The sequence below is a fragment of the Pan troglodytes genome, chromosome 7 (genome assembly GCF_028858775.2).
Source record: "Pan troglodytes isolate AG18354 chromosome 7, NHGRI_mPanTro3-v2.0_pri, whole genome shotgun sequence".
Lineage (NCBI taxonomy): Eukaryota > Metazoa > Chordata > Mammalia > Primates > Hominidae > Pan > Pan troglodytes.
The window spans coordinates 70,216,516-70,231,009 of NC_072405.2; the positions used below are offsets into that span (position 1 = coordinate 70,216,516).

Sequence of the window (14,494 nt, forward strand, 5' to 3'; positions counted from 1 at the left end):
GACAATAAAAGTATATAAGTATTTTAAAAGAAGTAAAATTCATTCCTATCCAACTTTTTACAATTTTTTTTTTCATTCTTAACTTTAGTATCTGATTTGTTTTACTATCACAGCATTGGATTTGTGTTACAATTAAACTAGAAAAGGAGGTGGTGCACAGAAAGGCCCTGCAAAATCTTGATATAATTTTTAAAGCTGGATCCCAATATTTCCTTTCTTCCTTCCTACTTTCCTAAGAATTTCTATCTATCTATCTACACATGTGCAACCAAAACTTTTTATGTAAGTGGAATTGTTTGGGAACAACTAGACATTCTATATATACCTTTACATACCCAACATAAATGAATGCTTCTATTTCCCCAAAAAGACATTACAAAAATATTCATAGCAGCTTTCTTCATAGTCAACAATTGAGGGAAAAAAACTCATTGTGTCCATTAACAGTAGGATGGATTAAAAACTGTAGGAAATAGTTATGAATAAGAGCAAATGACTACACTTAACAAGGTGGATGAAACCACAGACAAGATGTAGAACAGAAACAAGTTGCAAAAACAAATGTGTGTGTTTATGGATCTTAAATTCAAGAGCAGACAAAACTAATCTACGATGATCCAGTTCACAAGAGTGGTTACCTCTGGTTGGGGTATGACTCAGAGGTAGGAAGAGGGAGACATTTCTGGGGTGCTAAAAGCTTTACGTCGTTTTATCTTGATCTGAGTAACGGGTACGAGTATATATGCATGGAAAAATTCAACATTTGAGCATTTCCACATGTATAAATTATACCCCAATAGAAAAAGTTTTTTTAAATGAGTTTTAGATTCTCTTGGCATTCAACAATTTTCTGGACTTTGATTTGAGAGGAAGATACATTTCAGAAGTACCTTGGGAAAATGGAAAGTTGTTCAAAGTATAACAATGAGTATTTATAAAAAGGCAAATAAACTAAAAGTTCTACTACAATTTTGAACAATTCCAATAAATGTCTGAAGACCCCATTCAGAAGTGGTTATGGTGCAAATCCAACATCTCCAAAACCAGGACCATGGTCATCTCTTCTGCTACTCTCCATTTCTTCCTGCCTTCTCTATCTCCATTAACATTCTGCCATTCATTCACAAGGACTCAAGCCAGAAATGTAGGAACGTGGACTCCTCTCCCTCTCCCATCAAATTATTTCCAGCTCCAGTTTCCATGAAATCAGGCACCTTTCCATTCATTCTACTGCAGCCAAGCTTCCACCATTTTTGGCTTAGCCTACGGTAGCTGCTTCTTACTAGTCTCTACCTCTTTGCTGGACTAACTTCTCAAATTGAGATTCGATCATATGACTCCTCTGCTTGGATTTTTTCAGTGGCTTCTTGTCATTTTTAGGCAAAGATCCAAACTTTTATTTTTTGAGACAGGGTCTCAATCTGTCACCCAGGCTAGAGTGCAGTGGTGCGATCATAGCCTACTGCAGCTTTGACCTCCTGGACTCAAGGAATTCTTCCACTTCAGCCTTCTGAGTAGCTAGGACTACAGGCACGTGACACCAAGTCCGGCTTTTTTTTTTTTTTTTTTTTTTAGAGATGGGGTCTCACTATGTTGCCCAGGCTGGTCTCAAACTCCTGAGCTCAAGCAATCCTCCCACCTTGGCACCCCAAAGTGCTGACATTACATGCGTGAACCACTGTGCCCAGCAGATCAACACTTTTAAACATAGTATATAAGATCCTCTGAGAAGAGACACTTGCCTACATTTCCCCTGTCCTCTTTCACCCGTCTGGCATGCTGTCATGGCCTTTGTGCTTTGTAAGCTGTAGCTTCCTCTGCTCTCCTCCTGCCAGCTCCTGGAGCTTTTATCAACACCTCAAAACAGCTAAAACTAGCACAAGGACATCTGGGAGGCTAACCTCATTCTCTGTCCCACCCCTCTGAAGCTGGGTGAGTTATCTCTCCTTCTGTGTGTTGCTGTGCACAGTTCTGAGAAATTAATTGTACTTATTTTACTCCACCATGTACCCACAGGACTGTGAACCAAGCAAGCACAACATTGTCAATCATGTATCTTCACTGGCCAGCACAGAGCCTATACCACAGCAGTTGCTCAATATATATTTTTTGAATAGATGATCAATAACAACAATATATATATAAAGCACTTATGGAATATTAGCTACTAAGAACGTAAAGTCAGTTTCCACCCTTGCCCCAGACCTCTGGTGTTGCTAGCCTAAATCTGGTTATAGGCCTTATTGATCAATGTTAAAAAATGCTGGGTAATGGGGAGGCCTGAGTGAAAGTTCTGGATGGATGCAATGGAGTGAAACTATTACCAATGCTAGAATACTCAGCAGTGGGATAAGCTGCAAGTGGTATCTCCATTTTCAAAGACAGGAGCAGCAGAATTACCCAGAAACCATGATGCTCACATACCTGCATTCTGAAGAACACGATTACACAAAACATAAACTAACTTTTAAAATTCTTTTCTGGCAGGGTATAACAGAAAAATAGTTAATAGACTCAGTCATATGACCTAAAGTATTGTTTGAGAGGAAATTTTACTCCAATGAGCTTTCACAAGTAATTCCTTCCTAAGTCATTCCATTTGTGTTGTGTATATTTATGCTGTCAGATTGCTACAAATATGCTGTATGATTTCAAGTAAAACTATGAGTTTAAGGAGAAAGGTGAAAACCTGCTAATGGATGAGAAATTCCAAAATCAATCTTAAAAATCTAATATCCAAAGTGATTGGCCTATAATATCAGAAAAACCAAATCTTAAGCTTAAGCTTCCACATGCTTGCCAAGAATCCACCTGCACAGCACTTACAAATTTATAAATATGCAAGAAAAAAGGCAGAATGCAAACTACTGGACAACTTACTTTTCTACTATACATCATAACTCAACCTTTGACATTCCTGAGGCCTATGTGATGAACTAATACAGATTAAGAGAAAGATGCTGAAGAATATATAACACATCTGATTTTACCACACCAAAACAGCTCTCAAATCTCTCAGCTGTCACGTCTTCATTTATTTAAAATCCTTTGAAAAACGGCAGCTGACAGTGTGGACTCTGGAGCCAGAATGCAAGGATCAATCCGATTTCTACCACTTGTCAGCTCTGTGACCTGGGGAAGGTTACTTGGCCTTGCTGTGCCTCAGTGTTCTCATCTGTAAAATGGAGGTAATGGCATATCTACCTCTTGGGGTCTTAGAACTATTAAAGGTCAATCCACAGAACGTGCTTAGCAGAGCGCCTACATAATGCTTAATAAACATGAAATTCACTGTTCCCTACTTTAGATGGAGGCAATGGTGATAATGCCGCTTGGGATTAGCACATTGATAGTTACATTATTATGAACTTTAATAAGCTATATTAAGACTGTATAACTTAGTATTAGGATAATCAGGGAAGGCAAATCAATCATCAATTAGGTTCCAAGGGAAAAGAAAAAGTGAACTAATATTCAGCACTTTGCAGAAGTCCTCAATTTGAGTCTTCCACTGAATAAAAGAATTTTAAAGATTGAAAAATGGCAAGGAGGTAGGCCCTATAATTAGTGTTCCTACAATCAGATGCAAAATTAGACTGTGCAAAATACCACAAATACAGATTTATGAAGATTGCACAAGTGAATAATAAAAAAATTGTAATATGTGGTAGGACTAAGAGTAAGACTTAAGACTTATAGAAAATAAGAAAACCAAGTGCAATGGTTAAAAATACGGTCACGTGTCACGTAGCAATGTTTTGGATAGATCAAATATATGATGGTGGTCCCATTTGATAATGAAAATTCCTATTGTCTAGATGCATCTTAGCTTTCATAACGTCCCAGCACAACACATTGCTCATGTGTGTGGTGATGCTGGTGTAAACAAATCTACTGCACTGCCAGCTGTATTAAAGCAAACCACATACAATTATGCACAATACATAATATATGACAATGATAATAAAGGACTGTTAATGGTTTTACTCTCCTATACTTTCACGGTTCTTTTAGACTATATTCTTACTTGTTAAAAAAAAAGTTTACTGTAAAACAGCCTCAGGCAGGTCCTTCAGGAGGTATCCAGAAGTCATTGTTATCATAGGAGATGACAACTCTATGCCTGTTATTACACATGAAGACCTTTCAATGGGACAAGATGTGGCGGTGGAAGACAGTGATATTGATGATCCTGCAGGCCTAAGCTAATATGTCTGTCTGTGTCTTAGTTTTTTACAAAAAAGTTTAAAAAGTTAAAAAAATTGAAAATAAAAATGCTTATAAAATAAGGATATAAAAATATTTTTGTATGGCTATATGATATGTTTGTGTTTTAAACTAATTTTTATTACAAAATCATCAAAAAGTTTTTAAAAATTAGGTTTACAAATTTAAAAAAATTACAGTAAACCAAGGTTAATTATTAAACAAAAATTTTAATAAATTTACTGTAGCCCAAGTGTACAGTGTTTATAAAATCTACAGTAGGGTACACTAATGTCCTAGGCTTTCACATTCACTCACCACTCACTTGCTGATTCACTTAGAGCAAATTCCAGTGCTGCAAGCTCTACTCATGAAGTGCCCTATACAGGTATATCTTTTTATTTAATTTTCTATACCATATTTTTATCATACTTTGTCTATGTTTAGGTATGTTTTCATACACAAATATATACCATTGCATTATAACTGCCTATGGTATTCAGTACAGTAACATGCTGTACAGGTTTGTAGTCTACAAGCAATATGCTGTACCATATAGCCTAGATGTGTAGTAGGCTACTCTATGATGTTCATACGTGGACAAAGTCACCTAACGACACACTCTCAGTCTGTAGCCCTGTCACTAAGTGACACATGACTGTATTGCTGACTCTCAGCCTTACATCCTCTTCTGGCAGGGTCAAACTACAACAATGCAGTGGATCATTCAAATTTTTATGATACCAAGTTACAGGTTACAACTTCTCCATGAGGTCTTTCAGAATGTAGCTTCTCTTGATCTTGTTTGGAGGTTCCAGCAGGGGAGCTACTCATATACCCTTGACTGAAGACTGGTCCTCCTGTATCGGGGATGGTCATGCTCTTCAACTGAGCATGCAGCTTTGGGAGGGATGCACATGGAGTGGAGAGGGATGAAGGGGACACCTGCCTGGCCAGCCAGATCAGTTGAATCAACCCTGGTGATCAATGGGGTGACAGATGTTACAGCCAGATGGCCCTCACATCCATCACAGAGGTAGATCTTGATCTACCTCTAAGATCAGGCTAATTAATTACTAAACAATAGTCATAGCCAAAACTTACTGGGAGCTTATTATAGGTCGGGAACTATGCATATTAATCAGATCTTCATTTGTATGTGCTTTGGTTCTTAAAAATCTAAAAAAGCACCTTATTCCATCACCTCAGAAACTTGGTGTTTCATATTTACATTCCAAATAAACTATTGGGTTCAGTTATAAAATGTTAAAAGTATAGAAATTTTTGGTCTGAAAAATATTATCTTTCATATCTTCATAAAAATTAGATCAGTATTTTAAAATATGAACTATAACTATAAATATATTAATTTGTACAAACATTATTTTTAGGAATATAAAATAATTTTCTCTTAAGTCATGGAATAGTCATCAAAATGCTAATTCTGTAACTGGTCCCGCCTCTTTGATATAAACAGGGTACTCTGTGAAGCAGTATTCAAAAATGAAAAGGAAACCAGCAGAAGTACATAAATATCAGCTGCCCTTGCCCTGTCCAAGTATTTTAAACACAAATACACACTGCCTAGTAGTCATCATGTAAAAGGTCAATTTCTCCATGGACTGCTTTTCTCATTCATATTATAATACCAACAATTCCATTCTCTTAATCAAATATTTGTTTCTGCAGATAATTATTATTAATGTACATGGCAGGACAACTATCAAAACCTAAGGCATCCCATATATAACTAAATATATTCTTTGATTATTTTATCCTTTTTTATCATTAAAGAAAGAAAATTGAAATTTAGTATTTAATAAATTTTGGCAGGCACAATTATTTCTACCAAAACCAGTAATAGGAATGCACATCACTGCTACAAAATTCATGTTAAAATGTAGAAAATATAAGTAAAGGTTGAACAAATAAATATGACACAAAAATAAAATGCAGAAATGAGAAGAAATACACTTGGTAAAGAGGTAGGATTTTCCAAATCCTGTTTGACAGAACATTCTTTCCCACTATAAGAGTAGGAGGTTTATAAACTCACTTCTGGTTGCAGGTATAGTTTATGCCATCTCTAAAACGCATTTGAAAGCATAGGCTTTGGTGGAAATGCTGTTACCATTCTTTATATTAACTGGTGACAAGAGGGCTCAGGTAGAGGAAAGGAGGAAAAAACAGGGAAATGTATGTAATGCAGTGAACTAAAAGGAAACACCCTGGGACACTGTGAACTAAAAGGAAACACCCTGGGACACTGACAAGCACTGGGCAGCCTGGACTGTCACAAAGCACTAAAGATGCTCTCAGGAGAGATGCGGAATGGAGAGGAAGAGGAGTAATGTCACAATTTATACACTATTCAACTTTCATCCCAAGGCAATTCTGATTCCACATCCTCCATCAAATAGCCTGTCAATCAAAGAGGAAAACAAAAAAACTCTAACTTCCACTACTACCACCATCTATAATGGCAAAATCATATGATCATTAATGCTCCTCAAATTCTAGCTCAGCAGATATGTACTGCACTGAATCTGATGTGCATTTTCCATTACTTTGGTTGAACTGATCAAAACAGAAAAATTCTAAATTAAGGTACAGTTAATCTCTCTCAAAATTTTTATCCTTCATAGATTCATTATATAAAGCTATTGGTAATATTAACAGGATTTTTAAGGATAACAAAAGAGGAAAATACAACATACAAAATGTCATACCTGGTGGTACTTCCTGTTGTTCTTCCACAGGAAAAACGCTTACTTCTAAAATAAATAATAAAGTTATAATCTGTTACATATTGCTGATCAGTGTTTAAAATATGCGTTGCCAGATTTAAGTAATGATGATACTTTTCATAGATTTTTTAAACAATTCAATTGAAATTTTAATAAAAACATTAGGCTTTTATACCCTCACAACAAAGAATGATCAGCTACAACTTAGCAAAATGTTGTGTATTTCTCAACGGTTCGGCACAGCAGGTTTTATAGTACCTGCCTGACTAACCTCAAACTCCACTGCCCAGCAAAGGAGCTATGGACTAAAACTTATGCTTTCACCACAATTTTGCATCAGATTTGATAAGAGAGCTGTGGAAAGACACTAAAAGTATCTTGTTTCTTCTTTAACATCAAACACTATCCTTCATGAAGTTGTTTTAGAAAACTAATATTCCAGATAATATATTCTGAGACTAGTCAAAGATATGGATGTGAATGTTTAATATCCTGTCTTTTTCCTTGGTTGCTTCAACCCAGTTACAATTAAAGAGATGGTAGATGTCCCCACCCAGTGATTTAAAGACATAGTGATCTGATTTGCTCCATGAAATTACATCACATATTAATATCTTCAAACCTAGCAACCCATTTAACATTACCTTAACCTAGAGATAAGATTGTATCAACATTCCTTTTGGTCCTTAAGAATTATTAACAATCTTTGGCCAAAAGAAAGATTTTTTTAACAGTATTTTCTAAAACACAAAACATTTATGGAGCTATTTTAATAATTTTTCTTCTTGCATTAATTTGCTTCTAATTATAAAAAATGACACATGCTCAAAACAGAATATTTGGAAATATTTCACATAAAAGTAATTGAAAACAGCAACAAAAATCACACCCATTCCCACTAACCACTGTTAGTATCTGGCAATATTTTCTTCTTATAACAGCAGGACAGTGACTATTGAATAGCTATGTTGTGACTGGCTTTTAATAGGTTTGCCTGTTTATTTTGTTCTTAATTATTTGGAGACATATTAACACTTTATCAACTTTGCCAATATTTTTCTCAGAATTTCTTTTACTTTTGTTATTCTACACTCAAAATATTGTACATCATAAAGTATTAGTTGCTGCTTTTGTTATTTCCAACACTGATGTTATACTAAGAAAGCCTTATTATTATTGCAAGTTAAATTTTCATCTAAATTTATTACAAAAAATATACATTCAACAAACTCATATGAAATTTCTTCTGGTATATGATGTAATAACATGATTTCTAAAAAGTAAACAGTGAATTAATTCTATCAGCACAATCTGGGTTACCTATTTTATAGCCTACTTTTCCTTACTCCAGGTCTTTTTGAACCCACTTCATTCTGTATGGCTTTCTCTTCCCCTAATTTACTCAAATGGCTTTTGGTAAGATCACTCACAATCTCTATGTGGCCAAATGCAACTGATAACTTCTCGGTCCTGAAATTCCTGGGCCACTCAACAACAACATGAAACATATTCACATTTTCCCTTCTCTACTTCTCTTCTCCACTGGCTTTCCTTCTCACACAATGGCTGTTCACCTTCCACCCAACCTCACAATATTAGATTCTTAGAGCTCAGTCCTGGGCACGCCTCTTTATTGTCTCTCCACTTGCTTCCAAAATGATCACATCAGTTTCCATGGATTTAATACCATCTCCACGACAATGGCTCCCAAATGTTTATATTCATCTTAAAACTCACCCAACTCGCTCAGGTTGGCATATTCAACCCCCCACTTGATACTTGCACTTGGATATATCACATAACTCCCAGAGTTAAAATGTCTGATCTGGGGCGTTTTATTTTCTCTCCTAAACCAGTTTCTTCTATAAGGTTGGTGCAAAAGTAATTGTGGGTTTTGCTATTACTTTTGCACCAACCTAATACATTCTATTAATAGTTTTCTTCTCTATAAATGGCCCCATCATCTAATAGTTACTGAAACCAAATAAAAGACCCCCTTTATTCCTCATCTTTGCTTCACAACCATCAGGAAGGTCAATTAATTTTAATTCTAAAATATATCTCGAGTTCAACACTTTCCCCTCCATTCCCACTGCCATGATCTTATTTCAGGCTACCACAATCACTTCCTTGGATTAGTACACAATATTTTCCTAACAGGGTGTTTCGCTCTGCTTCCATTCTTGCTCCATTCAATCTAGTGAAAGTAATTCACTTTCACATCTAAAACAAAAATCAGATTATGCTATATCTTGTTTAAGAATTTTCATAATTCACACTGTGCCTAGAATATAATCCAAACAGCCTTAGTAGGCCTTGCAAGGCCCTGATTGATCTGTACCTATCTCTTTATTGCTTAAGCCAGTTTGAGTTTCGTTTTCTATTATCTGCAACTGAAAGTAAATTTACTGACACAGATGGAGAATAACAGAAGGGTTTAAACACAGGGCTGATACAATGAGAGCTATACTTTTGGACAGATCATCCTAACAGTATGTGAAAGATGGGTTTGGAGGGGACAAGAACAGAATCAAGATGTCTAGCTAGCAGACTACTGCTATTACCTAGGAAGATGAGAAAGGGCTGAGCCAGACAAGGGGCTATACAAGAGCTATGGTGAAAAAAATGGATTTGAGAAATGTTTAGGGAGTCTATTAACAGGTCTTGGGATTAGCTATAGAGACAGAGGGAGAGAGGACTCAAAAACGAGTTCCATGTTTCTGGTCTGGGAATCCAAGTATATATTGATACAACCAGCCAAGAGAAGAGGAGACAGGGAAAATGAGGTTGGTTGCTGTGAGAGATAAGCTCCCCTCACTGTCCACTCAGGCACTACAGAAGCCCAGCACAGAAGCTGCAGGATGGGTGGCAGGTGCATAGCCGGGTGCCTCACTGCCCAGGACAGGAAACTCCCTTAGCAGCCTCTGCTATGTCCTCTGTCAACATATCAAAATACTGAAAAGTCTTAGGAAAAAACTATTTCTAAATCAAGAAAGGTAGGGTCAAATTGCAGAGTTCTTTTCTATAAACCATATGTGGGGTAGGTTGGAGAAAGTTCTGCCCAGAGATTATGGGTTTCCATCTTCTGATTCTCACCAAATAAACATATAGACTCAGTAATACTCTTCAGAACATTAATATCCCTCATAGAGAACTGAGTAACACAAGGTGGGAAAAAACCTCAACTCAATCCAGCCTTGCCACACAGAGATGGATCCTGCCTTTACACAAGGGCCCACAGTGCCTGTACAGGGGTCTCTCGCAGCAGCTAAGCAGACACAGACAGCAATTTTAGCCTCCCTGATTCCCTTATACCTATCTCCCCCCATTTCAGTCAACTGCACCATTCCATTTTCCTTTCTGCCTAACCAAGCTCAAAAGCAGTAACATCTAATCTGAAAGGTGACAATTAGCTGCTCCTAAATTTTAAGAGTAATTGTAAGAGCAAAATTCTCCCTCTTACATGCTCCCCCTGGCAATTTATGGTTGTTAAAGCAGAGACCCCATTCCCTCACACCTTCACACCCCCACGCAGAGTCACCCACAGGTCCCAGTCTTGGGTCGAATATCCCCTTGGTCACTTACAGCTATGAAACCTAGGGCTAGCCAGTCACCTGACCTCACTCCAACTTCAGGTCTTCATTTGCAAAATAAGTACAAAGATCTCCACGCTCCCTGTTTCTCAGTGCCTACTACGAGGAGCAACTGAAATAATATATGTGAAATAACTGTAAACTGCTAACTAAGAACTGTATTTAAATGTAAGTTCTATTGAAGCGCCACTGTTTAATACATGCAATTATTTTTGTTTTTCAGAAACCATCCCTTCAGTTCTCCACCACCAAAAAAAAAAAAAATTTGTTTTGTTTTCCCAGGTGAGTCATGACATAAAGACCCATCTTTCAACCCGTCTCTGCCCATAGCTATGCCCTTCTCACCAGATCACCCCTCAGGGGTGGTAACCTGCTGCTACTCAGGGTAGCCCTCCACACTCTCATCAATTGTTTGCTGTTACAGTAGCCTGTTTTTATCACTATCATTGTACTTCTCATAATCCTTAATTCCGTTATTTATTATCTGTTTGGCCACTGGAATGCCAGCCCCAATGAAAAGAGGACTCTGTGTTTTCTTCCCTCTTGTACTCCTAGCTCCTAAGCACTGTATAGACAGCAAGTAGGAAATGTTTGATAAATAACTGAATAAACAAACACAATTCTCATATGGAAGGTAAAACCACTTCCATAAATTTAACTTACCTTCTACAATTACCTGTGAATCTTCTACAGGATTATCCTCAGGGGGAGCAGTTACTTCTAAAATAAAGAATAAAATCAGAATCCATTACATGTTGCTGACCAGTGACACATCTTACATTCTGTCGCCTTCACTCAGATTCCTAAATTAACTCGCGTCAATTCAGATTCCTAAATTTGACTCTTTTTAAACTGGATCTTCCGCAGAGTATTTATATTAGAATATTAACTTTAATTTTGATACTCAATTATTTTCTTACTGACTTGAAAATGTCTTGCATTTTTTCTACACTGACTCTTTGTTCCACAAGTAGGAGTTTTAACAAAATACAGGGAAAGCTGACTTGCAGAAAATATCTGCTTACAGAAAAAACTTACCTGTGATTTCTATCCCTTCATTTTCTGGAGGTTCATATACTGCTAAAAAAAAAAAAAAAAATCCCGTTAACTTTCATTGTAACACAAAAACTGACAACATGCTTCAAGGGCAGAGACAATGCCTTATGCATCTTTGAACCTGCAAGGTTCAGTCACTGGGAAACAGCCGACTAGAGAGTAGGGTGGAGAAGAGTTTGGTCTAGGGTAAAACAGGCCTGGATTCTAATTCCATTTTCTTCATGTCTGTGGTGGAGGTTTTGAATTAGCCGAAGCTGTACCCTGGGAATCAACTGGATCCTGGTGTTCATGGGCAGATTCCCTGCTTTGTTTAGGAAACAATTCTCAGACCTCTAACCTGGGGCCAAACACCTCTGCCGCCAGCCCCTGAGAATGAAGCGTTCCCCACCCTAATTAGGGTGTGCTGCCCTTGCCTCCCTCATTTGCTGGCATGAGGCTCAGTGCTGCTTCTCTGCTCTGCTGCAAGGAAGTCTCATCTCCACACAGGCCTCTCCAGGGCCCAGTGGCTCAAAGCTTCCTCAGTCAACCTGATCTTCCAAAATACCTCCAATTTTCTGGCACACTACAAGAAAACATCCTTCTTTTTCCCAGCATGGTTGTAAGTTTATTCTTTCTTATTCATTTAATAAAGAAAAATTATTGAGCACCTACTATCTTTCAGACATTCTCAGTATTGGGGTATAGCAGGGAACAATGTTTAATAGGTCGTTTTGTCCTTTTGGGGCATTTGAAAGATGAAGGAGCAGTGAATGTGGGCTCACTCTGTTGCCCTGGGCAGTGTCAGCATTTAAACATGCTCAAGCTTCTAAGGACTTAAAAAAGCAATACCACTCTTTCTTAAGCTTGCTTCTCATCACCCTCTCTTTCTTCCATTGAACAATCTAATTTCTTCAGAGTCATTTACATCTCATGGCTCATCTCTTCCTCTCCCCTCAACTCACTCCCGCCTGTCTTCAGATCCTGACCCCATCCCTGAAAAGGCTCCTGCTGAGACCCCCTCCAGTGCCTCATTTGATCTGATGGACACTCGCCAGCCCTCGCTATATTTTTAGCGACACTATTCTTCTCCAAACACTGTTGCCCCTGGACTTCAGGGTGACCATACTCTCCCCTTTGGTCTTTCGCTTCTCCCACTCAATCTTCTTTTTCACTTCATCTTTTTCTTAGCCGTCCTTAAATGCTGGCTTTCTTCAAAGTCCGGCCATAGAACCACCTCATGTCTCCCTCAATCTGCTCTCCTTAAGGGATCTCAGAGCTTGGTCCTCATGACCACGTAACTACTCTGATGGTTCCCACACTCACAATCACGAAGTAGACTTCTCTTCTGAGAGTCAAACACCACCAAATGGCTCATTTGGTCTCTCCTCTTGGATGCCTCAAAGAAATCTCACTATCACCATGTAAAGAACTGGACTCACGAGCCCCTGCCCCGTCCTTGTCTCCAGTCTCTCCCACGCTAGGAAAAGAGCACCCCCTGTCACCAGGCTGCAGAAGCAGAAGAGTGTATGTGGCTCTTGGCACCTTGTTGTCTCCCCCCAGCTACACCCATGCATGAAGACCTGCCATTTTACCTTCTAAGCATTTCTCAACTTTGCCCACTTCCCTCCTCCATCATTGCCACCACCCTGGTTTAAATTATCATCTCTGTCCTATCCGTCCACTGAAACAGTTCCAGCTAAAGTCACCCGTTGAGGCCACTGCAGTGCCAGATCAGGGCAGGTTTTCAGCACTCATCTCACATGGTTCTCAGTAGCGCAGGGCACCACTGAACATCCCTTTCTTGAAACTCATCTCCTTTGGTTCCTTCAGACAGAGAGAGATGTGATGCACGGAAAGACCCAATTTGGATGATTACAGCTAACTTAACTGTTCTCCCTGTATTGACTCTTGTCTCTCCAGTCTGTTTGTTGCATGCCAGACCGATCAATCTTTTCAAAACGCAGATCTGACTTGGCAGTGCTCAAAGGTGAAGATGAACGTCCTTGACCTCGCTCACAGGCATCCTCTGAACCCAGCCCATTTCACCACCTCAGCCTTACTCTTGCAAGTTCACGTCAGAGACCTCATACGACTCTCCAGTCACCTTTCCCCTTGCCTTGTCAATTGTTCTCACCTTCAGCTCAAACTTCAGGAAGGCCCTGCCTCATCCACAAACTAGGTAAGGTCTCTTGATTACATATTCTTGTTACCACTGTACTTGTTCTTCCTAGCACTTATCACAACTGGAAATGAAAACTACAATGAAATTGCTTTTTTAATTTCTACTACCCTACTAAAATATAAGATCCATGAGAACAGGAACCATGTGTGTTCTTCACTAGAACTGCTCCAGTGTCCTATGGTTCGGACCGAAGACACTAAACAGTGTATGAATAAATAAGTCAATTACATGGTTAGGCCATACTGTCACTTCCCAGGTTTGTCCAATGTAGGCATGATGATTTCTAAGTTATCTTTGATGTAGAAGCTGGTTCCTGCTATAGTTCTATCAAAGTGTATGTTCTGGGGTTTGGGAGTTTCATATAGAATATATTCTATTCTCCCATTGAAATGTGGTTTTGTTTTCACCCTACTTACAGCTTCACTTACATGTCAGTTACTTGGTTTCTCTACTCTGATTCCTGAATTTTCACAAAGGTATTGTTTTAGCATATAGTGAATAATACACTGTTCAATTAGATCTATTTGTTTGAAACAGTTTATGTTCTATATAACAAAGAAATCCAAAGTAGCTTACCAAATCACGTCAATCTCTTAGGTTATATTTACTGCCTTTTGCTAACATTTTAAATTACATTTATTATGATACTCTGCCCTATGAAAACATATAACATTCTTTTCGCATGGTATCTAATTTTATACTTCTTATGAGTTTGAATTTAAATTCCTCTA

At 38.1% G+C, this 14,494-nt stretch overlaps 1 protein-coding gene across 50 annotated transcripts in view; it reads right to left on the minus strand.

Moving 5' to 3' along the window:
* Nucleotides 1-14,494, minus strand: part of ASPH (aspartate beta-hydroxylase) — a 213,598-nt gene that overhangs the window by 125,633 nt on the left and 73,471 nt on the right. For 35 of the 50 annotated variants that reach the window (XM_519784.8, XM_063817143.1, XM_063817142.1 and 32 more), the window contains 3 exons: nucleotides 11,585-11,626; nucleotides 11,210-11,266; nucleotides 6,936-6,980 (listed from right to left, as the gene is read on the minus strand). In XM_519784.8, the coding sequence (XP_519784.7) occupies nucleotides 6,936-6,980; nucleotides 11,210-11,266; nucleotides 11,585-11,626 (144 nt within the window). The remainder of the gene's footprint in view (nucleotides 1-6,935; nucleotides 6,981-11,209; nucleotides 11,267-11,584; nucleotides 11,627-14,494) is intronic. The other 15 variants (XM_054656772.2, XM_063817136.1, XM_054656769.2 and 12 more) reach the window with 1 other exon arrangement.